This window comes from Sparus aurata, chromosome 3 (genome assembly GCF_900880675.1).
Source record: "Sparus aurata chromosome 3, fSpaAur1.1, whole genome shotgun sequence".
In the NCBI taxonomy this organism is placed as follows: domain Eukaryota; kingdom Metazoa; phylum Chordata; class Actinopteri; order Spariformes; family Sparidae; genus Sparus; species Sparus aurata.
Genome location: NC_044189.1, coordinates 6,801,086 through 6,826,526, shown reverse-complemented (window position 1 = coordinate 6,826,526; position 25,441 = coordinate 6,801,086). Strand labels below are relative to the sequence as shown.

The 25,441-nt window shown below is 44.1% G+C and overlaps 1 protein-coding gene across 10 annotated transcripts in view; it reads left to right on the top strand.

Annotated features, from left to right (window-relative positions):
• The window catches only part of macf1a (microtubule actin crosslinking factor 1a), a 230,812-nt gene that overhangs the window by 92,124 nt on the left and 113,247 nt on the right, over window positions 1-25,441 (top strand). For 9 of the 10 annotated variants that reach the window (XM_030411325.1, XM_030411327.1, XM_030411323.1 and 6 more), the window contains 4 exons: window positions 4,351-4,412; window positions 10,768-10,857; window positions 13,334-13,411; window positions 14,867-14,959. In XM_030411325.1, coding sequence (XP_030267185.1) covers window positions 4,351-4,412; window positions 10,768-10,857; window positions 13,334-13,411; window positions 14,867-14,959 — 323 coding nt within the window. Of the gene's footprint in view, window positions 1-642; window positions 1,063-4,350; window positions 4,413-10,767; window positions 10,858-13,333; window positions 13,412-14,866; window positions 14,960-25,441 lie in introns of those variants that run through there. The other variant, XM_030411320.1, reaches the window with a different exon arrangement.

The following is a 25,441-nucleotide window of genomic DNA, read 5'->3' as shown; positions in this document are numbered from 1 at the left end:
GCTTGAACACAAAGAGTGCATGTTTGCATAGTGTGGCAGAACAAGCTTGCATTTTTTGGCTGCTTTGGTATTTTTGTGGCACGTAAAGAGGACTCAACAGTGGATTACATCATGTCTGGGATTTTTTTTGTCTTTTAGAAGTGCTTTTTAAGAACCTCACTGCAGGATACACGACTTCCTCGAGCTCCTTCGATCAACATTATCATTCCTCCTCTCTTCTGCTCTGTGACAAAACAGAAAACTGCATCTAAATATGGACTTACTCGACATCAGTGGTCTTGTAATGAGTCACCTGAACAAGAGAAGATAAAAAAAAAGGAAGCTGTGCCTCTGGATCGCACGTGTCAGCATGGAGAGTTGCTTACCTACGCAGAGAGAGGGAGAGCAGTTGTAGCATGAAAACGGAGAAAGGATAAACAGAGCAGGCACCCCTGCAGCTCTGCAGAGCCACTGTCAGCTGCAGTCTGAGGACAGACCGTCTGTTGTGGCCTGGAAACAGTGAGCGAGCGAGCAAGAGAACAAGTGGCAGAGAGAGAGAGAGTGCCACTGCCTGGTGAGGAAGTAGAACTGAGTGAATAGGGAGGGAGGGAGGGAGGGAGGGAGGACAGGAGGCTGTCCTTTTTCGACTGAGAGTGAGGAGCTGACGTTGACTTTGACACACACGTGTGAGAGCAACTGCTGCCGTGGAAAGAGTGAGGGACAGAGGGAGCAAGCCAGGCGGGAGAGGCTGACATGGCATCTACCACCAAGGAGAGAGGGAACGGGTGAACCGAAGAGACAACAAACCGAGAGAGGAGTAGAGACTCTATTTGAGAAACTGGTAGTACCTGCTGGTGCTCTCTGGCGACTCACACCCGCATCAGGATACGTGGAAGCAGCTTGTTGCCAGACACGTCTTACTGCTATAATTATCTGACTTCTGTCTTGGATTATGCACCGCTAGCACCAAATGGAGCTCTGATTAGCGGAGGTGGAAAGCATAAGAGCTGTGGAAGATGTGGCCCGACTACAGGAACGAATGCCATCTCAACGCTCACCTGTACTCGCTCATGTGCTGTGCAGGTCAGTGTGTGTCCCTGTGTGCGTGAACGTGCTCATAGTGAAGCCGTGCAGTGTTTGCAGTTGTTGTTTACATGCTGTCAGTGGCCAGAGAGGCTCCTGTCACCACGTGTTTCACTGAGTGTTTGAACAGTTCCTGTTTGTGCCTGTACCGTTGACAACAGTCATACTAGAGGTGGTCTCTATTAATCATTGTGGGTCTCAGGGCAAAAGGTGAGACATGGTGTGAGTTTGTGATGTGTTGTGTTTGGACAGCGTGGAAGGGGGTGTGTACAGCGTAACAATGCACTCCTCTGTAGATGAATGAGTGCCTTTCCGTGGCTGTCACTCGCATACCTCAACTCTGCTCATGCTGCTGGTTTTGGTTTTGGTTTTGTATAAATAATCATGTGTAAGATCACACATGGTCGATGTACGCCTTGATAACCACTCCTTCAAATCAGTCATCACAGGCTCAGTAATGACTGTTTAGCACAGTGTGGTTGACCAATTAACACGCCTGTGTGACCTTATAACATGTAAAAGCCTGAGTGTCTCCTCTGGGCTAACTAGCTCAGCTTCCCCGGCTGGTTTTGGAAGCAAGGCGTGTTGCAGTGGTGAAACTATTTTGCAAGAGCATGTTGAAATATGTGTTCTTAGCTTGGGACTTGCCCTTTATGTAAACCTCTCAGTGTCTCAGAGTGTATGTGCATAGTATGTGTATGTTGTGCAGTGCTGAGATTGACCCTGAGTTTTCATCTAGATGAGTTATTTGACCTAATAAATCCTAAATGGAATTTCTTCTTTTGGAATTCTTTCTACTTTTGGAGCTCGACTGTTGAACATGTCAGGCTGTTGAGACGCTCTGTGGCAAATCTGTGACTGTATAAGTGTGCATGCGTGTTTGTTTAGGTGTGGGTGAGCGAGATAGAAGAGATAACAAGATGTTGGAAGGAGGAAGTGATACCACCTCTATCTCCATGGCTGATCTCCCTCATGGTTTCACCATAGCAACTGATAAACAGCTGGCAGAAAGGGAGGTACCTGCAGCAGGCTGCGTTCTGATTGGCTGGAAGAGAATCTGTTTGACAAACTGGAGGGAAAATATTTTGCTGTCATTTAGCTGCTCAGTGTGTGTGAATGCTGGTCTATATTCAGATTTGAACTGAAATGAAATGATTAGATATTGACAATATCTTTGACATTTAGAAACTGCTGAAAAGTTACAAGGTTAAATATGATCAGAATTATTATCATCGTATATATTGGTGTCTTTTAAAGTCATATTTTTATTTCTGCAGATATGTTCTTTGAAGCAGGGTTCGTACGGGTGCTTGAAATCCTTGAAAGTGCTTGAATTTCAATGTTGTGTTTTCAAGGTCTGAAAAGTGCTTGGATTTTAGTTTAAGTGCTTGAAAGTGCTTGACATTATAACTCTGTCTTTTACAAAATTGGGATCAGACTGGATAATTAATTTCTGAAGTTTTTGCTATTATAGAATATAATTTTAGATGTTTACAGCATAATACAATGTACATAATTGTGATAAAAAGTGAAGAAAAAAATCACAAGTATATATATTCCTTTAGATACGTATTTTACCCCAGCAGTAAGGTGCTGGAAAATCTTAAAAATGACCCTTAAAAGTGCTTGAAAAGGGCTTAAATTTGACCTTGAAAAATGTGTACGAACCCTGTTGAAGGCACATAGAAATACAACGAACGTGTGTAACTTCTTTATAACATTAACAGAAAGAAGTCTTGATATATTGTCGATGTTTATCATATCTTCATTTATCATGTCTTATCAAGCTGCAAGTAACTTTTTTTCTCATCATCAATTAATTTCTTGGTTATTTTTCCAAATTACCAAAGTACATGTACGGGAAATATGTCAGCAAAAAGTGAAAATATCCATCACAAATTCCTGAAGCCCACCATGACTTCTTCAGAAGTTTCAGTCTGTGTGACAAGTCCAAACCCCCATTATATTCAGTTTGCTATCACAATATACTAGAAAAACATCAAATCCTCACCTATAGGAATCAGGTGCTAGATAATATTTGGCATTTTTGCTTAGATATTTGACTCAAACAATTAGTAAGTTAGCAAAATAGTTGCTGATTATTATATGTACTCTTTCTGGAATGTTTGAGCTCTAGTGCTTATCTAAGACCATGTCTGATGACAAGGAAAGGCAAACTAGCTTACCAGTATCACTTGAAAGGATGTTTAACTATCCCTCCAGAAGGAAGTTAGATATTTAACAGAATGGCGGGAACAGTGTCTGTGTTTTCTCCCAGACAGACTGATACGAACACAGAGACGCTCGATAGGAAACACGGCTCTGTTAGTGTGGAAGAAGAGGAGGTGGTAGTGGTGATGAGGGGGGGACGATAACACAGTTGTGGCTCAGCATCAGGCTCTATTCCTGGCCTGGGTTGCCTCACTCCTCTGGCCTGTGGAGGACGCAGGCTGGAGCGCTGCCTGACTGCAGATCACACTTCAGTTAGAGACTGTGGAAACTGAGAGAAAGGTCAGACCTTTAGACAGTGAACAGACTAAATACTGAGGGATCTCTTAGAGTAGAAAGAAAACATGCAGGCGTCTTTTTACCACGTTAATAGCGGGAAAAGTTTGTTTTTCTCAAGCTTTATCAGAACCTCAGTTTACTCAGGATGAAGTCATCCAAGCAAGACATGATAAAGAAAGCTGCTTGTCACTTTACAAGAGGTCACGTTTGTAGATGTAGAGGTTTATTATCGATTAGACCTCGGGTTGTTGTCCGTGAACTCAAATAACCTTCTGTTTCTAAAGTGTTCATCTTTACACCAGCTCTTCTAGAGCGCCGCTTTACATCACTGAAGATATGTAGTAGTTGTTGTGAACGTACATGTATGTTCTTGTATGAGCATCATCCTGTTACTCTTGGTTGTGTCTTAGAGTTTCTTTTATTAAGTTTATGAATTGAAAGTGTGAGTTGACAAAAAGGCTAAGAGGGAGTAATCCAATACAAGCAGCTACTAAACCTACTAAGTGTAAATGTGTGTGTGAGAGACAAGAAAGAGCATCACTTTTCCGCAGACACCCTGTCAAATTGTAATTCACAAATCCAGCATCAACATCCAGTGTCTCTGTGGGGGGTGTTTAGTGCATTGCTTCGCCACTCTGAGCTGGATGTGTTTGTGTGTGTCTGTGTGACCTCATCATCTACACAAATTGGTGGGATAATCACGCCTGGTGCAACAGCCATGCTGGATTTGGATTATGTAATTAACCTCCCTCCTCTCTCTTTTATTTTTGTCTCCTTCAGATGAGCGGGACAGGGTGCAAAAGAAAACCTTCACAAAATGGGTCAACAAGCATCTCATCAAGGTAAGAGTCAAGAGTTCAGTTGGTTTGATATGTGTCTGTTTAAGCTTAGCATAAATGCCTGTAGGGTATTTAAGTGTTATTTTGTATTGAATGTTGAAAACTCGGTCTAAAATTTGAACTCTTTTAGTCATCTTCAATGGAAATACAGTTTTAAACTAAACCACGTTACCTCGCACCAACTCGGATCGAACAAACTACAGAACTTGATTTTGAATCAAAGTTATGTCAGACAGTCCTCTATTACATGCGTGTCATGGGGCTTAATACAGTTTATGTTATAAAATTAAAGTTTTTTTTGATCTCCTACACCTTTGTAAAGAGCATATATTTCAAAATCAAAGAAGTAAGAAGTCTTGGGTCATGAAGGAGCTGCACTGTAGGTCTTTCATCTGGCAGGAGCTCAATAATAGCTTCGGAAGTGTCCTGGTAACCTGGTTGGCATCAAGTTTATTGCTTGACTCGTTCCTACTGCTGCTTTATAATAAGCACATTGAAAAAAATCTGTCTTACATTTCTACTCTCTCCATCTTCTTCGTCAGCCTCAGGGGTTCCTGCAGGTAATTATTAGCGTATTTTATAGCAGAATATGAGCTTCATAAAAGAGTTAAGATTTTAAGTTTTTAAGATTTGTTATGCAGACCCTCCGCTCTGTCCCTTCTCTCCTGCTTTCTGGCATAAGATTAGAAAAATACCAAACCTGCTGTTTCCTCTCTCTCCACTTCACTGAGCTGCGACAGGGAGCTTTCATCAGTCCTGTTGATACTGTTAATGTGGTATTGTCTGAGCAGCCGACGATGAGCATCTGTCAATAGATGAGCATCTGTCCTGATCACTCTGCCTGTTTGCTCTATCACTGTTAGTAATGGCTCTGAAGTTACAGCTTGTTAAACGGTTTCCATCTGCCCGGCCGTGTTAGCACTTTAATCATGTTTAGCAGCAAAAGCAAAGTGCTGGATAAAGTAAATGCGAGCCATGAATGAATATTTCATTGCAGTTGTGAATGTAAAGTGTTTACTTGACTGCAGATATTAAATTATTGATTTGCAGACTGTCTTTGTCTAGGCAGGATTCTGCTCATTGTATTTGAAGGCATCAATAAAGAAACAAGTGAAGGAATTACTTCTGACAAGCAGCGGCAAAGTAAATAAAATCTACAGTTCTTTCTGTCACAGTAAAGGGAATGATGCATGTTGATACCAGACTGCCGTCAAATCAGCATCACTTTAAAGATTGTCTCAAGTGGACGACATTGATTGTTTTCCCTGAAGATAATGGAGGGAAAGGGAAGCATTGATTTATTGTAGCTATTTAGAAATGGTGTCTCATTTTATAGGTCACAGACAGCTGTCGTTGCTGCCTACAAGTGTTCATACTGTCACATCTGTCACATACACATGCCACTTCTATCACATTCATAAGGTACAGTATGTATAGCATGTGTCACACACACACACACACACACACACAGGCGTAAGGACTCTGAGGAGAGGAGAATACAAGGTATTTCTGTCACATGACCGGGGAATGAAGCGTCTGTCTGACCCCATAACTGCGGAGCGACTGTCGTCACAGTGTCCAGCCTGAGAATGTAACTCTATATCAGCTGGCACTGCCAGACCCACCACTGACTGTGAATGTAGGTCAGAGATGGAGAGTGGGAGCAATAGCAGGAGAGACGGGATGATTTTCAATTGCCATACCCATTTATTTGTAAAAGGTTTGTTCTGTTTCATGCTTTTGTGTGTGCTCTCTATTAGTGAGACCAGAGCTGGAATTATTAGCTGATTTATGGATTAGACAGTGTACAAGAAATACAACGGCAACTATTTTGATATTTTTAAATGTATGAAAGTCATTTCTCAAGTAAAATGTATAAAGATTCTCAGGTTTCAGATTCTTAAAATGTGAATATTTGCTTTGTTTTCTTTTTTTTCAATGATAGTAAAATTAATACATTTAAGTTTATGACTATGACGTGATTGGACCAAGTGAACAAAGTGTCAAACATGGACTTTGGGAAGATGTATCTTTTTTTTTTTTAATCCCTCTGTTTTTTTTAAGCCAAATAATAAATGGATTCCCCCGTTTTGTCTCATATTAGATGGAATATTTTAAACAGTTTAAAGACATCAATTTGGGTTTCAGGGAAATATTTTTGACTTTTTAAAAAGATAAAGACTTAGTAAGAGGGGATGAAGGATATGCTTTTTTTCAGTTGATAAAACAACTGATGATTTACAGAGTTTGTAAATGCTGCTCTTAAGTCAATTAAATTTGGTGCGTCCCTAATTAACAGTCAGTTTATGAATAGATCAACAGATTATTGGACAATAAAGAATGATGTGTTGCACCGTGAATTGAGAGAAATGGCTGAATTTAAAATTTTTCCAAATGAAATTAGAAAAAGTGAAGAACCACCACCCACATTAACAGACTTGTTCCAAAAAGAGAGAAATAAAGCAAGACAAGAGTACGAAGGGAGGAACAACCCAGACAGTGGCTCCAGGCAGCGTAATGCACCATGAACAACTGCTGTTCTCTTACACTTCATTTTATTCAACCACACACTTATTCACAGACACACACAGACACACTGCCAGCCATTACATTAGCACAGAGGTCATCCAGAGTTAGACGGTTGGTTTTTATCACAGAGAGTGCTGTGATTTACTGCCGTAGTGAGATGGAAGGATGAATGGAACGGTGGAAGGAGATGAGGATGGCATGAAGACATGGATAACATACAAAGAACAGAAACTACCTGTGTTTCATCTGTTGAAATATCGGCTTCAGAAGAAAATATTTCAAATAGTGATTCTGTCCCAACATTGTGTTCTTGAATAGAGAGTGGGGTGAAATAGTTCTGAGTACTACATCATGTATTGACTCTCAGCCAAGACTGTTGGTTCTACAAACCTCCACCCTATTAGCAGGGATTTAGAGACAAACACAGAGAAAAACAGAAATAAAGGTCAAGAGGAGAAATGATTAGTTAAGAAAGACAGAATAGAAAAAGTAAGCTCCCGAGACAAAGAGGGGGGATCATAAAGAAAAGATAGAGACAGAACAGAGAGTCAGACAAAGACAGACAGGTGACAGGTGACATCATCGCTCCTTGTTTCCCGTTTGCTCTGCGTCGTGTGTGATATGCTTTTGGCTACTCAGGTGTGAAGGGTGTTAACAAGCGTGTGTGTGTGTGTGCGTGTGTACAATGCAAATAGGGGCCAGTATAAACACTGGCCTCCCAGCTACCTGCTGGCATGCAGTGACAGGCTTTGACCCAGCAGGCTGTTGACATAGGAAGCACAAATCTGGTAGTCATGGATTAAGAAGTTAGGAGGAGACAAGAAGTTGGTCACAAAGATGAAGGGCTGTGAGCTGTTACTGTAGCTCAGTGGGCTAACAAGATCTTCAATTTACCACATGCAGTCTGTCTCATGTTGTAGATTAAATGAGCTGCACAGTGATCAGGCTTGAGACAACAAACACATTGCTCTCAACTGTAATCCAAAATTAAACATGCAAGTCGAACAATGTTTGTTAAACATGAACTCGCATGTTCTCAGGGTATTTTCCTTATTCTGGTAAAGTAGCACAACTAATCAAAACATAATCAAAATCGTAAAATGGCCAAGTGCAAAATCCAAATCAAAACAGCCTTATAATGAAGCAAGTAGTGCTGCAGAGGTGCCCTGGCCTACAAATCTTGTTTACCAGATGTAAGAAAATGTCACGTCATTATGAGAATGAAAGTTGTGAAGCAAATATGATCATTCGTACTAATACTGCATCATATCACAGTCACAATATCTTACAAAATCAGTGCAATATGATTTTGTGTGCTTTATTTTTTTAAGCGTCAGCCTATCTCCCTCAGAACAGGTTGAAATGACCTATTTGGAGTTTTAGATGTTCGGTTTGAATGACATTACTAATAGCACATCCTTAATGCATTGAGATTGTTGCCATGATTCACCCTGCCACTCAGCAGTAGTTATCAAACCCTATTCATACAATATGTGAAAAATAATCTAAAATATTTGAAGCTTTTTGAGCTGAACAAAGGTGTTAAAATGATCCAGATATTTGGTGTGACCCAGATTTGTTCAGTGCATCAGCACAGTTGAGTGCGGTGCTATTGCCCAGGTGCCGTCAGCTCGCCTGTGGTCTTCAACATTACCTCTGCTGTGGTGCTTAAGGCATCTGACAGCTGCCGTCACTTCACATCAGACACAGCTGTGTTCGACACATCTCTTAAGACCCACACAAACGCACAAAAAACAAAGCGACACATCCAGCTGGGTGTCAGAGAGCAATTTCACATACAGACTTTGCAGGACAGTTGTGAGTATCACACATTGGAGTCTACTGTAAACTTAGTTTTGATGTGTTGTGTCATGCAAGGGGCCATCTTTGGACGCCCATGGAAACAAACATATATAAACATAAAAATTTCCCTTGATAGGCAGCTTGTTAAGCTCTGCAGTTTGCTGTAACAGAGATACACAAAACCACTCAGAGCAAAGAATAGAATTGTTTTTGAACATTGTTCCAGGTGTGATCCACAATCATCATTTATTAGAAGAACTATCCTTTCTATAAGGTTTTGTTGGTGGTGGTCTAACTACTAAGTAAGGATCAGTTATTATAGGAAACCAGTGACACTGTCCAGATAAATGAACGGAAATTAGTAGAACGGGATTTTTTTCAGGGGTTTGGTTTCATTTCAGATCCGAGGGTGGGCTTCCAGTAAGAGAGACAAACCACTCATTCACGCCAACTTGGAACCGTGTGCATGCTCTGACACATTGAGACACAATTAGACAAAAACAGCACCTCATTTCCAGTCAGTGTTGAATGCACCATCTCTTCCCGCCATCTAATTAACACATGTCCCATCAGCTCCCTTCTAAAACAGCTGATGTCAACTGAGGATGCAGAGAAAGAGGCAGCAACAGAAGGGCGAGATGTGACACAGATGAGCGAGGAAGAGGGAAATAGATGGGGAAAGTAAGAAAAGAGGTTATTGAGGACAACTGGAGGGATGTTGTTACTTTTGTAGCTGCAATCAAAGATAATTTGGGCTCTGACCTCAACCTCAAGAGAAACCGTCTGTTCTGACTAAAAAAAGCAAAGAAACATCTTTGTTTTAAAGAAACATAGAGACAGATGTTTCATTTTAACTGATATTATTACAATTATAACTTAGAGACTGGAGACCTTCAGTGCTTACTCTCTGTCTACTCTTGTGACAGTCTTGCCCTCTTCTGGTGTAATGTGGTAGCACAGTTTCTTGTCCTGAGGCCAGGACTGCAGCAAAACTTTTATCAGTGCAGGTGCAGCGTGAAAAGGGGAAAATCACTGTAATGCGGGTAGACATGTGCCCTTGGTTGCCTCGGTGGATCTGCATTTTTGGAGCACCAATTTTAAAGGACTTTAGGTGGAAATGTTTGACCTTTGTTGCGTGCCAACCCCCCTCTGCTGCTTTCCAGTGAAGAAAAATAACTAATTTACAAAAGAAAAGCTTTTCCTTTGCTAACGTTTGACGTGCTGTGCATTTCTGCAGCGACTTGATCGTTCTTATTTGGCTTTTTTTTCTTCGACAAACTGCTGAAGTAGAAAGTAGCTTAGATAGAAGCGACCCAGAAACAAGCTCTTTTAGTCATATCTTTGTTTGCGTTTGTTTGTTTGCAAACATTTGCATTAAAGGCATAATACAGTATGTTTGTGTTTGTATTTCATAATTCATTTTCACTTTTTACTTCTTATTTTTGATTCTCCTTTAATGTAAGAGAGCGGGTGTGGAGGTGAAGTTTCTTGTCATCATCTAGTTGAAAATAAGGTCTCATAAACAAAATACAACTACAACTTTCAGTCAGTATCATGCAGTTATACATTTCAAACTGAAGTCCTTTGATTCACACAAAGATGGAGAAACTACAATGTGATGAACACTATTTCTCTGCAGCATTCTCTGTCTATGTCACTGAGTGTCCCACTTTCTCACAAAAAAAAGCTCTGTTGCTGATCAGGCTGCTGAGTCACAGTTTCAGCAGCGGTCGCCAGCAGTGACAACCCACCCCCACCCCAATCATTGAGAAGGGGATGTCATGGCAACAGAGACAAGAGGCCACAGCTGGTGCTCCGTCCCCGTTGGCCTGGCAACCGCTGTCAGCAGCCCTGTCAGCTGTGGGGCAATCGGGATGGCAGATGTCAGTAGTGTTGAGTCAACAGAGGGATGATTAGAGTGTGGAATTAACTTTTTTTTTTTCTCTCTCTGTGTTTCTCCCTTTCCATTCCTCTTCCTTCACCCTTCCTTCTCCCTTCCTTTTTTGCCTGTCATTCCCTTTCTCAGGTGAGGAAGCACATCACAGACCTGTACGAGGACCTGAGAGATGGACACAACCTGATCTCCTTGCTCGAGGTCCTCTCTGGAGTCACCCTGGTATGGACTTTTATTCCTCTCTCACACTCGCACCTGCACAAACACAAGACTATTGTGTCATTTATTATTCCAGCTTGAAGGTGACTCTCTGCTCCAGGCTGACACGCAATTGATGGCAAAGTTGAACAACCTGGCGTTTTATCACCAGTATGTCAGTAAACAGAGTTGCATCAGTTTGAGCTCCAGCAGTCTGACTCATGCCAACACGATGATGTAAGAGTCTTAGTCCTAATTCTGACAGACAGGCAGGCCAACCACGTGACACAGGCTGGTTTAGAGGCAGACAGGTAGTCTAACAGAGACAGACTGCTGACTCTTGTCTACTACAGTGCACACACTGCTTCTTTCTGACACCGTCACCTTCATGAACAGTGATCTGTGTGTGAGAGTTAAACTGACTTTGTGTTTAGGTGTTAATTTTTCATTCATTTTCAGTCACGGTATATTTGTCCCCTTCTTTTATGTGCTCCCACCCTCTTTTTTATTCTGTCCTCTGTCTCACACTACATCTCTTCTTCCTGTTCCTCTCTCTTTCTGTCTCCCATTTCCGACCCTTCTGTTACCGTAGCAACAGAAGAGCGGCCCTTCATTGAAAAGGGCATACGCCTCGCGGGCCCCTCCTCTCATCTTGCTGGGAGTGGAGGATGAGGAGGAGGAAGGAGCTCAGGGAGTATGTTCGAATCAAACCCTCTTCCCCCTCCACTGCTCACTGTTTCACTTCTGACCTTTGACCCTTCAGCTTTACCCTCTGGCCCATAGGTGGAGCTGTGGGGCTGCATGAGAGTGCTGTGCCACTGATCTCTGACCAGCATACCGGGCTGTACATGACACCATACAATGCTGTCTTACTGTGTGACACGAAGGCAATCATATCTGTTGGGTGACAGCATCATGACAAATGTTTTGATGTTTATTTTTTTATGTTGTAAATGTGTGTTTCTCTACAAACAGACAGAAAAGTTAAAGTTCACCAGCTTTAAAAACATACTTGTCTTTAAGTTCGGAAAAAGTTTTCACCATAAAGATTTGAAGTTTTCACCCAACAATGCCCTAAAACTATTTTGCATGAATTGCGCAATACAATGTAGCTTAAATATCATCGTACACACAGTCAGACACACCTTTTTAAAAATGCAATCTAATGCAACAGCTCAGCCATTAATTCTACCTTTAAAACATTCAGTTTTGATCGACACTGTCAAAGAGGTGTTTATGCAACTTTATTTCTTTATTCATTATTCAGGGCGTAGATTTCTGTAGTGCTGAATTGGACTTCATTATGCTGAGAGGTGTTTCTAATTTTTTGTCCACCCATATACAAGCCTGAGAATATTAGAAGCACATTTTAATGTAATGCAGTCCCGTACAGCACATCACTAACACAACCTTGAATAATAAACAGATAGTTGACGTAATCCCTGTCTGTCAGTGTCAGCAAAAACTGAAAATCATAATCTTCTTAAATGTAAGTTTGTGGTGAATCTGTTGTTTATTGTATATTACATTGCAGTAGATCATACCTAATAAAGCGACCAGGGAGTGGATGCTCGAAGGACAGAATTTGCAGTTTTGAGATGCTATTATGTTTGACCAATAAAAATCAGTTGTGTTATTTGCTTTTAAAAAGGCCACATTTGGGATATTGAAATGTCAGGACTGGATATTCAAATGAATTAATATGAAAAAGTAAATGGCAACTGTCTGCCTCTGAGATGAAGGTTTTTAAGCATATTGACTTGAGTCGGCTAACAACAACAGTTCAGGTGGAGGAAAACATGAAATGGCTCAAACCCGGTGTCTGTCGCAGAATATAAACAAATTAAAAACTTACACCCATAAACACATACACCACCCTCTCCTCTCCTCTCCTCTCCTCTCCTCTCCTCTCCTCTCCTCTCCTCTCCTCTCCTCTCCTCTCCTCTCCTCAGTATTTTTTGATGTGATGACTAATCCTGAGTGAACCTTCTCTTTACCAGCACAGTGTGAACCCACATCTGCATCCTGCACTCATGTTTTCTTTGCAGCAAGCGTGTGTTTGTGATGTTTTCGTGTGTGTGTGTGTGTGTGTGTGTGTGTGTTTTCTCTCTTTCTCTCTCTTACACTAAACCTTTCTTCCCTCTAAACTGTAAGCTGGGTGTCTGTTCATGAACTTTCAATGTTGAATCAATAAAATGAGAAAAATGGTGTGCTATGGAGTTTGCATTTTTCATTTTAAGGCAGCATGGTTTGGGTCATGTTTGCTCCTGAGTTCTGGCATGTCTTTAATGGCTCCTGTTGAAGACAGCGCCCCCTGGAGGACCATGTCATGTCATGTCAATACAAACATGCTGAGATTTTACTTCACTGCACTGTGGATTGTATTCAGCTTTATTTGCTCACTCACTGCTGCCTCTTGCGTTTCACTAAAAACTACTGAGTTGAAAATCAATACTTGACTTTCCCTTTATAATTTTTTTCTCATTTCTTTTCTTTCCAGCCCAGAGAAAAAGGGCGAATGAGATTTCATCGACTACAGAATGTCCAAATAGCGCTGGACTTCCTCAAACAGAGACAGGTACGCACTCAAACAAAGTAACATAACGTGGGTATTCATATCACATGCTTCAGTGTACAGACTGACGTGGAGTGCAAACAATATGAGTCATTAGAACATAAATCCTTTGGTTGTGTCTTGTCAAAAGGCGTTATTAACTGTATATCTTCATGAAGCATCTGATGGTGTCCCCTCTTAGTTTCTTAGTTTGCTTGTTGTATTTAAAAGCCTGAATAGGATCATATTTCTCTGTTGCCTGCCAACAGGAGCCTGCAAGCAAGGCTCACTTGTTCTCACAAGCAGCTTATTAACTGAGTAAACAGTTGACAGTTTTGCTTGTTTATAATCCCATGAGATGAGTCAGAGGAGTCAAAGCAAATATTGTTCCAGACCTGTGGCTGTAATCTGTGAATTAAATCAAACATGATGAAAGTGTGTGCTTACTTCCTTACTTACTTACTTATTTTGTGTATTGTCCAGAAGGATTTGAATAATAAAAAAAAATATATTACAAGTATTATTCCAGTCTGGCGTGTACCCATGCGGTAGTTCAGTGGTTCTGTATCCATAGATATGACAATGACAGAATGTATGACTAATTATGGTTATCAGTCTCATGCACTTTCTGTAATTAAACATGTACAATCAAAAATCCTAGCAGGTGGGAGACAATTAGATAAAAAAGATTTTATCAATTGGGGGTCTGTTGTGTAATTTGTGTCAGTTCAGGGGTCCTTGTTTTAAAAAAGAACAACCACTGCTGTTGTAAATTTGGTGTGTTAGGATTTCCAGGTATTAGCAATTGCTGACCATTAAAGTCAGTGTCAGCATCTTTCTTTGCACAGCGGCATAAGTTGTTTAATAACTATTTGCCTTTTGGTGCAGTGGACAGAGCTGCATTTTCTTGTAACGCACATCCTGTAAATCTATATAAATGTACCAAACGTTTTACTGAATATGTCTTAAATCAAGAGAGACAGGGCTGTTCTAAAGCAGTAGCATCCTCACCTTATTGTACATCCTTCCTGTATCTGCAGTACTGGGCAGATTCTGCATCTTGCCTGCTCATACTGTCGTGAATTAATCTCTTTTACACCTACTCTGCATTTCTTCGTTTACTCTGAACCTGCAGCTCTGTCTCTCACTGAAGACACCTCATGTATGTGTTATATACGCTATCTCTCTCTTCCCTGGAGACAGCAGTGGCAGAGGACTGACCTCTCATTCCTCTGAATTCTCTCTGAGTTTCACTGCAGACCTAATTAGACAGCCTTGGTGGCTGGTTAAGCTCAAGCTACAAGATATAACAAGGTCTCAGAGAGTCTCTCACGCATAATGGGTTTGATATTTGGAGTAGAGGTCATTTTTCATCCTTAACATGCAGAAGTGAAGACGACCTGCTTGTTTTCTTCTCATTTGTCCAATTTGGTGCTTTAGAAAACTTAACAAAATATCTTGTATTTCCTCTTTTCTCAGGTCAAACTTGTGAACATAAGGAATGATGACATCACAGACGGGAACCCCAAGCTGACGTTAGGTCTCATCTGGACCATCATCCTTCACTTCCAGGTCTGTGCGCTTCACATGCTGTTCTGTAGCTTCTGGCTCTGTGTTTCAAATCAAATCAAATCAATTTTATTAATATATTATATATGTTTCCTGTGTTGGACTCGATTAATGTTTATTTCAGTCAAACCAGCATCTACATGTCTTCTCGAATTCTTCATTGGAAGCTTAATGGGCAGCTGAAGGTTCTAATATCCAGCTCTTAATGAAATAATGTACTAATTGAGTTATGGCCCAGACCATTACTGCCGCGATACAATCTGGTTTTTAAATGGATTGAAATGGGAACAAATTGCTCCAAATGTGGACTGTATTTCATGGCATCTCTGTCATTATCACTGCCAGTACAAGCTGAGCTCTGTGGATGTTTGTGTGTTTGTCTGTCTGTGTGTGCGTGCGTGCGTGCGTGCGTGCGTGTGTGTGTGTGTGTCTCTGTTGGCAAATCAGTGTTAACTTATGAAACAGAGGAGGTTGCTTTTTTCACTACTGACTGGAAAACAGAAAGTGTGTTTGTGTATGTTCATGTTCTTCCGTGGAATCTCTGAGCAAGAAGCGCTCTTGAGTTTTAAGTGTTTCCTGCCAATATTATGGTTTACTTCACAGTCTAAAGTGAGAATGTACAGACAGCTGCTCCCATTGAGGACGGAGAAACCTGCGGGCTTTTCTCATGTTAGTTTGTGTACAGTACTTCTGTGAGTGTTTCTGTCTGTGTTGGTGTTCTGAGTCTGTGTTATGAAACCACCTCTTGTGGGCCCTTACAAGAAGTCATCCTTAAAAACATCACATGAGGACACTGGCTTCAGTTTGGCTGTTGGACAGCTCAAGCATAAAGAGAGCACACGCAGGGAACAACATGTTCAATCTCTAGGCTTTCATTTAAACGCTGATCCTGGATTTACAGTTTGTTCCTATATATCAGGCATACGTGTCTTTTACTGAAATCGTCCCTTTAAAAAACATGTCGCCTGTGGGCTTGTGGTACTTCATCAGTGTGGAGAATAAATCCTCATTAACCCAGGATGTTGGCAGCTTTGGAGTTGGTCCAGGAGTTGGTATGCAAGGACCGCACCATGTAGACTCTGATTATTTGACCAGACATATACTGTACTCTACCATCCATATGGATCAGGGTTTAATCTCAAGTTGTATACAAACTGCGGGTAAAAGTGCTACACAATAAAATACAGAAAAAAAAAAACTTGTGAGAGACTTGGGTGGCTTTCAGCTGCAGGTTCTAAATGAAGAAAAATGTCTAAATATATTGATATTAAAACTAAAAATTAAGTGTTGTCTTAAGTGCAGTGTGTGTTTAGTCTGCAGAGTTAGTCATTTGAACTGTTGTGTTTTCTTTCTGATGCTTGTGTTGAGCAATTGCCAACAAATGTTCCTGGATGGCTGTAGCCTGCAGACAGGGTTGTGCTCTGTTGAAATCATTACAGCGGGACTCGCATCACCGCTGCGTCCAAGTCACGCGCGACAGCTCTGTGACAGACAAAATCAACTTAATAGCAAGATTTCTCATTTTCTCCCTTTTCATGTGTTGCTGGAACAGACTGCTTTTTAGTATCATTGATTTCAGATAAGGTCATGAAACAGTAGTTGTTGCAATGGTTGACCACTAGCCTGTGCTGCGATGTGACCCTCAGCAAGGTGACACTGCTAGCTGGTTGCTATGGAAACAGTAGTGCACGACACCCTGGCAACAGTTTCAGTGAGCATGACTCAGCAGAACATCGTGTTACAGAGAGAGAGAGAGGTGGAGGGAAGACGTGATGCTGGAGGAAGACTTGAGGACTAGCCCAAAGTTGATGGACAGGACGAGGGCTGAAACAAGCTGCACAAGTTCTGGAGGGAAATTAAGGGTGGAAAGAGGGGATTGGCCCGCAGAGCAGCAAATTGTTTCCAGAGTTCACTTGAGTTCAGGAGATGACTACAGTTTTACATTAGAGCTGCAGTGAGAAACGAGAGTTACGAATGTAACTACGGTTCTATGAATTCTGGATGACCGCCAGAGGGCGGTGCTTCAGCACTGGATATCTCCATCTCGCACATGTGCAGGTCGAGTTATTATACCAACAAAGTCACCTGTGACCGTGTGATGACGTAGGGCGCACGCCCCAGTATAAAACCCCCACGTCATCACGCAATCTGTTCCTACAGAATCTTCTCGCCCAGATTCCGAGTGACAGACAGCTCTGGCGGTCATCCAGAATTCATAGAACCGTAGTTACATTCGTAACTCTCGTTCTATTTCATTCTTCCTGACCGCCAGAGGGCGGTGCTTCAGCACTGGATGACTCATGCCAACAAGGTCACGAGGAGTGCTTACCGCCTTAAGGCGTGGAAGCTGTTGCTAGGACAGCCGTCGCCACAGCCTGTTGAGCAGCCACATTGACCCGATAATAGCGAGCAAAGGTACATGAGGATTCCCAGGTTGCCGCAGCACAGATGTCCTGCAAGGAGACCCCCTTCAAGGCTGCCCATGATGTAGACACACTACGAGTAGAGTGGCACCGAACGTTACTAGGTGCGGGTAGGCCCTGCGATCTATAAGCATGTAAAATCACCTCAACAATCCACTTAGAAAGCCTCTGTTTTGACAGAGGTTGACCTTTCCCACAACCCCCATAACAGACAAACAGTTTGTCAGATTTACGAAAAGGGGCTGTAGCAGCCACATACGCCTTGAGAGTCCGAACAGGGCAAAGCCGCTCTGACCGCTCTGTTGCTTGCTGCGATGAGCTGGGTGAACTGAATGCTGCTAACTCAATTGCCTGGTTTACATGTGAGGAAGGCCCCCTCTTTGGCAGGAAGGAGGGGTTGGGTAGGAGAGTGACCCCTGACCCGTCCGGATACCAACGCATACACATCTGGCTCACTGACAGGGCGTGGAGTTCACCCACTCGCTTTGCTGATGTGATTGCCAGCAGAAATGCAGTCTTTGCAGACAGCCACCTAAGTTCTGCTTCTCCTATGGGTTCGAACGGGGGCCGACACACTGACCTCAACACCAATGTCAAGTCCCATGACGGCACTACAGTGACCCTTGATGGCCTACGCCTCTGTGCGCCCTTCAAAAACTGACTAACCAAATAGTGTGACCCCACTGTCTGGTTGTTCACTCTGACATGCCCTGCTGAAATGGCCGCTGCATACACCTTTAGGGTTGATGCACATCTGCCTGCGTCCAATAACGACTGCAGGAAACGCAGAATGGTGGCCACTGAGCTGTTCTCCGGTAGTTCACCCTGTGCCTGGCACCACTGGGAGAACAGCTTCCACCGATTAGCATAGAGTAATCTGGTGGAGGGAGCCCTAGCACTTAACACCGTATCAATTACTGACTGGTCACAGGATGCCAGGAGTGGTTCCTGGCCCCCAATGGCCAGATCCAAAGCTGAAGGCGGTCCGGATTCGGATGCCATATGCGTCCCTCCAGCTGAGAGAGAAGGTCCGGTCTCCTTGGGAGGCGCCATGGCTCCCCCTGGAGTAGTTTCAGCAGTACTGGAAACCATGGCCGCCCTGGCCAGTTGGGGGCCACCAGTAGCAGTCTGTGGTCGTTCCGTTGCACTCTTTCCAGTGTCGCTCGAATGAGCGGAATTGGAGGAAAGGCATATAGAAGGTGGGCTGGCCAGGCATGAGCCAAGGCATCCTGTCCCAGAGGGCTGGTCCCCTCCATCAGTGAGTACCAGAGGGGACAATGTGTGGATGTTTCTGAGGCAAAAACGTCCACCTCTGCTCTGCCATAGCGGCTCCAAATCATTTCCACCACCTCGGGGTGGAGTCTCCAGTCGCCCTGTGGCGGCCCTTGGCGGGAGAGAACATCCGCTACATTGTTCTGTACTCCTGGGAGGTGTACGGCCCTGAGGCTTAGGAAGTGGGGAAATGCCCACGTAAGGAGCTGCTCTGACACCCGCAGACCCAGCTTGGACCTGGTGCCACCCTGATGATTTATGTGGTATACTGCTGAGGTGCTGTCTGTGCGGATGAGAACATGCCGCCCTTTCAAAACTGGGAGAAAATGCTGCAGTGCGAAAAAAATTGCTCTGAGCTCGAGCACATTTATATGTTCCCACCTGTGTTGTGTGCTCCATCTGCCGTTGATGGTCCTGTGCTGCCAGACTGCACCCCAGCCTAACAGAGAGGCATCCGTCTCCACCACTTCTCGGCGGGCCGGGATCACTCCAAGGGGAACCCCCCCAACCAGATACCCCCTCCTCCTCCATGGCTTCAGGGCTCGACAGCAGGGGCTGGATACCCTGACTCTCCTGCCTCTGTGCCACTTGGGATCTAAGTGAAGTGTGTTGACCCAGACTTGAAGGGGCCGTAAGGAAAGGAGACCTAGTGGGATCACCATGGATGCTGCAGTCAGCATACCCAGCAGTTTGAGAAAGAGGCCGTATCTCAACACTCTGCCTCTCTGGAAGCAACCTATGAGTTGCAAAATGTTCTCCACCCTTTTCCGAGAAAGGAAGGCTCTCATTAACCGCGAGTCGAGAGTCATGCCCAGGTAATCTACCTTTTGACTGGGTGTGAGACTGCTCTTGGAGTAGTTGACTGTGAGGCCCAGCTGGTTCACATGTCCAAGGAGCACAGCAGTGTCTCTGACTGCCTGCTCTGCCGTTGGGGAGACAATTAGCCAATCGTCCAGGTATGGCAAAACCGCCAACCCCCTGGCTTGTATGGGGGCAAGTGCCGCTGCCACACACCTTGTAAATATGCGAGGGGCCAGTGAGAGACCGAAGGGCATCACTTTGAATTGGTAAGCTCGGCCCTGAAATGCGAATCGCAGGAACTGCCTGTGGTGTGGAGCAATAGGCACATGAAAATAGGCATCTTTGAGATCTATTGACACAAACCATGCCCCCTGTGCCACTGACTGGAGAACGTCTGCCATCCGCAACATACGGAATGGCAGGACCTTTAAAAACCTGTTCAGCCCCCGCAGATCCAGGATCGGGCGGAACCCGCCGTCCTTCTTCGGGATTAAAAAATACACTGAATAAAACCCATTGAGCCGTGTATGCCCTACGACAGGCTCGATGGCGTCCTTGTCTAAAAGGGACGCCAGCTCCCTGCTGAGGGCGAGGGATTTCGTGGGATCTCTGACCACAGACATTTTGACCCCACAGAAGGTCGGTGGCCGGCGTCGGAACTGCAGTGTGTATCCCTTGGACAGCGTGGATACCACCCAAGGGTCTGTGGTCTCCCTCTCCCAGTAGCTGATATGCTGCTGAGTGAAGCGCCCGACGCCGGCCCTTTGAGCCTCAGGTCCGCCCCCCCCGCCCCCTGGAGCCTTTGGGGGGGCGACTACTGGGGGCTGGTCCCCTTGGCACTTGGAAAAATGGCCGTGAGAAAGACCGGCGGCGCTGATCATAATGCCCTGAATAGTGAGAGGACCTCGGCTGTAAACCTGGGCGAGCAGGTGGATAGGAGCGGCTGGGAGCAGGTGGCAAGAGACCCATCTGCCTTGGGGCCTGAGCCGAGCCCCGACGCAGGCCAGCAAACCGCTGCCTGGCCTGGTCCACTTGAGCACTGCGCTCTAGCGCCAGCTGAGCAGCTGGCCCAAACATGTGACCTGGGACCACAGGGAGAGAACGGAGAGTACGGCGACACCCTTCTGATAGAGAGGACTGTGCCAGCCAGACTTGGCGGCGTGCTAGTGTCACTGTTGACATCAGTCTTCCAAGCTCCCTAGACATGAATGCAAAAGTCTGAAGGGATGCATCACTGAGGGTCTGGGCAGAGGAGTCCACACCAGATTCCTGCAGGACCTGAGACAGGCCCAGGATAAGGTGGGAAAAGGAGTTACCAATCCGGCCCATGCGTGCTGCTATATTATAAGCCCTAACCAGGAGATCATCGGTCATCCGGCACTGAGGACGGGGGCAGCGGGCATCAGGTCTGAGAGCCTCATCGGGTGAGACTATCAAGGAGGCAATGGTAGGATCAACTGGAGCCATACGATCCAGCCCATAGCTGCCTGCCTCCTGCATGGCCGCCAAATTCCTGCTATCACTGGTGTGATGGGACAACAGCTTCGGATCTCCCCAGCAGCGCTGGAGCTCTTCAATATAGGGTTTTGAAGGCGGGACTGAAAAAGCTGCAGGCTGCGGTGTCTGCCTAAAAAAGGCACTTGACGGAGCTGCTGTGGCGGGAGCGTCATCCAGCCCAAGGCGTGCCAAGGCCATCCGAATTGCTGGTTTCAGTGTGGCATGGCCAGCTTCTGATCCACGCAATGACCCATCCGACCCTTGAGACAAGGCGTCAGAGGCTGGAAGGGCTGAGTCTTTATCCTCGTCCTGTCCTTCCCCTTCATCATCAAACAAACTGCAGGAAGCTGCAGTTGACAGCACATCAATGTCCCGAACAGGCGAGCCCCTCGTGGCGGAGTCACCACTGACAACTGGTCCCCTATCGTCAGGCTGCAGATTGAGCAGAAGCTCCTTAATCTGGGCAAACTCAGATGAAAGAGTGTCCACTTTGAGAGCTAAAGTGTCCACCTTCTTAACTTTCCCCGGAGGGCCATGTGATGCAGTACTGCGTCTGCGTCCACGTCCCTTAGGTGCCCTCGGGACTGCGCTCCCGCTAACAGGTAGCAGCGCAGCATCTCCTTCCACCGCTGCCAGTCTAGCCCTTCTGACCGCCAGTGGCATAAACCTACAGTTCATGCATGGGTTGTCAGACATACCTGTCCTCAGGTGCTCAACCCCGAGACAGGCCGGACACTGATCGTGGCCGTCCTCCGTTTGGAGGGGGGCCATACAAGCGTTACAGACAGGCGAGCCCAACATGTCATTAAGTAGGACAGTTTCCAGAAAGGGCGAACGAAAGAATAATGCAGTCAATACTATGCTGCACAGTTGTTAAAGCAGTCACAGCGGACACACTGTGCTGCTCACCAAGACAACAATAAGATTCAAACGCGTCCGGACCGGAGCGTGCCTCGAGAGAAAAAAAAATATATATATATATATTTCAACAAGTCGGTGCACTCAGCACTGCCCGACAACTTAAAGTACGATTCCTGACTGTCCCGCCTAATGGCGTGCTTACTGCCGCTACAACCCACCGAAAACAGAGAGTCAAGCAATGTAGCGTGTAACATAACAAGCGGCGAAAACACCGCTCTTCAAAACAAATACGAGTCCGGCGAGCCGCCGGCTCTTAGCATCGGCTAACGGCTAACAACTAAGGAAACTTAGCTTACTTACCTGTCTGCAGTAATTCAGTACGAATCGTTACGGCGAGATCACCGCTATTCGTCCGAAGAACAGACTTGAAGAAATGAGCGACTTGCCGCAGTCTCTGGTGGACGAAATATCCGAAGCACCAACCTTCAGGTTGCGAGACTACCAGCGGCGAGCCAATTGACCTGCTATCAGATTTTCCTCAATCGCGAGAAGATAGAAGGAACAGATTGCGTGATGACGTGGGGGTTTTATACTGGGGCGTGCGCCCTACGTCATCACACGGTCACAGGTGACTTTGTTGGTATAATAACTCGACCTGCACATGTGCGAGATGGAGATATCCAGTGCTGAAGCACCGCCCTCTGGCGGTCAGGAAGAATGAAATAGAACTCCAGTCACACAGAGCTCTGTGTCCCTGCAGTGGGTTGCGGTTCAATGATTAACATTGGAAATGCATAGTGCTGTATCAGCAACATGTGCTCCAAATGATACTGAATGCACTGTCATCTCTTGTACACATATTAACACTCATTGCTGAAAATCTTTGAATCATGAACACCATGCATTTACTCAAATCTGTCAGTTATATAAAGTATTAAAGTGGAAAGCTGCAGAGTTAATCCTGCAGTTTTATTTGCTTTGTTTCACTCAGAGTCAATGTGACACAAATATCCACTGTTACTAAAATATGTGACCCAAATAAGTAGAGAAATCTATAATTTCCACATCAGTCCCACCGGCCGCTGTGGTCTGATGATCATGAAGATGAAGAAGTCATTTCTGGAAACAAGCCTGCAGGTCTTTGTGACCAGGACGTGTATGTGCCAATGAGTGACTCAGCACATCGGCTAATTATAGCAACTTACTCAGTGGGCAATCATTTTTCATTTGGGTTATGACTGTTTTTAGTGATTATTTCACTGGCACATCAAGTTGCAGATGAGGTGGCTGCTGTGTGTTACATCACTCTGTCAGCTGGCTCTGACAACCTGCCTCCTCAGCAATCCTGCTGAAGCCAAAGAGCTTTAAACACAGGCTTTTTTCTCCATATATCTCCTGCAGATATAGTGAAACCTTAATCTTTTTTGCAGGATAGTGAACGTAGCTTTCGTTTTATTGCTGCTTGTAGAATCGTGCAGAAAGCTCTCTATCAACTTTTCCAAGTTCAACAGTTCAAAATATTATGGTGTTTTGATTAATATCATTATTGATTTTCCATTTTTGTCGTAATTGGGGATCAAACCAGAATGGCACGTAGTGTAAATGTCAAAGACTACTACAGCTGTGATTATTATCTGTTTTCTCCCCATTCCTATGATGGAAATTAATCAATCTTATTACTCGTCCTTAATTGTTCAGCTGCTCCCTAGTTGAACATGACTGCAGTTACTCAGTCAAACCGCTAGGTGGCACCAGCTAGCTCAAAATACTTATCCCAGTGTGAGACATCCCTGTTTGTGGGCCCTCCTTCTGCTGCACTGTGTCTGACTGTGATTGGATAAACTAGCTGTACGTCACTGCCAATTACTTGTGATTTCATTTCTGGGCTGGTAAAGAAATTCATTACTGTTTCTCAGAGCTGCTTCAAGGCAGAATCATCTGGTGGGGTCACTTTATTGCTGTTGTTCCTTGTAGTAATTTAACCCTGCAGTGCATCAATCGATCACCATCTGTGTCGGTCCAAACTGATTTTGTGTAGACCAGTGCAGATGCCCATTTTAAAGTGATTCAATTCCCTTAAGTGAATGTTGTGTTCCACTGTACCACTATGCCAAGACAGTGCAGGTGTTTAAGCATACATCCAGTGCTTAGATAACTCCTAAATTAAGCTTGTTTAGACAAACTGATGTCACGGTCAAACCATTGAGCCAATCAATGTACTACAAAAGTTGTACAGTGACTTTATTTTTAGTCGTTTGTCATGGCTTGTTTAATCTTGTTCAGTTATATACATCAGTTTGAGATCTTTAAGTTCATTATTCCTGTACTTTTTAGATTCTGTCATGTTAGTTGGGGCAAGCAGTACCTTGACAAACGTGGCACAACACATTGTTGGCTGTTCTTTACATGGACACAGCGGTGTAGCACTCAAGTGCTCGAAAAAGCCAGAAATATCTACATGCATTGCCATAGTGAAGTGTGCTTTTTCTCTAAGTAATTTGTTTTTCCAAAATGGTCAGAATTGTGTGACTTAACTTTTTTTTAAATGTTCCCTCTAAAATAGATTTGGGATTCAAGAATTTAAAGACTCGGCCTTTTAAAGCTCTACTGTGTTCAAATGGAGCCTGAATTATGATAATTGAAATCAAGATGAATAACTGCTTCAGTGAAATTATCGACTAAAGAGCCGCTAAATATATGATCAAAGAGCTTCTGAAAGTCCAAACATGGAGTGGTTCAGATGAAGGTTGCAGTCTGATTACGACAGCGCATGATGACGTGTAGCCACACTGAAGGGATAAAAGCCTTGGGGACTTGATTAGTGCTTTTCTCCCATTGGTTCACTCCTTTCCATGTGTGTTTGTGTGGGGTGTTCTCATGTGCTTTTCGGTTAATGAGTGAAGATGGATTACCTTCGCTTTTCGACCACTTGAGAGCGCCGCCTGTTAGTGGTCTCCATCCATATCTGTCTCGGTGAAAACATTCGCCATACATTAGCCACTTTAATGCATATGCACAGTATCATGAGTTCATACATCTGCAGTGTTGGTGCCACCCGGTGATGAATTCCCTTCTGCTGCAGTGTTATTGCCATGCTGCTTGTGTACAGGATCCCAAGTATGTATGAGCTAGATATGTGGTCTGTGTTTTTTCACATGCAGTGAATTGAGAATGCCTTCTTCTATCCTGGGATTATTCGTTTTCTGTGAACAGCCCAAAACCCAAATACACAATTTATATGATGACATAAATGATTTAAACAATTAATCCATCCATTAATACTCATTTCAGTATAGCACTCACCGTTTTCCATTTTTTAATAATCAGATAGAAAAGGACTATTTTGGGCTAATCCAGTGGATTGCATGCTTGTAGAATCCATGTTGCTGATCACCCTGATGCAGAAATCCTGCAAATTCCATGTTGCCAATAAAAATGTTGCCTGCGGCTATAATTTGAGTGTGTGTCATACACCTGTGTGCCTTTCTGTTTCCTCCCTGTTTATGCTCTTGATGTTTTCACAGCCTCCATCATCCCTTCCTGATTTACTTACTCCTGTCCTTTTGAACTTTCTCTTAATTCCTTCAAATATTTTTCATCTCTCCCTCCGTCTCCCCGCTCCTCTCCTTTT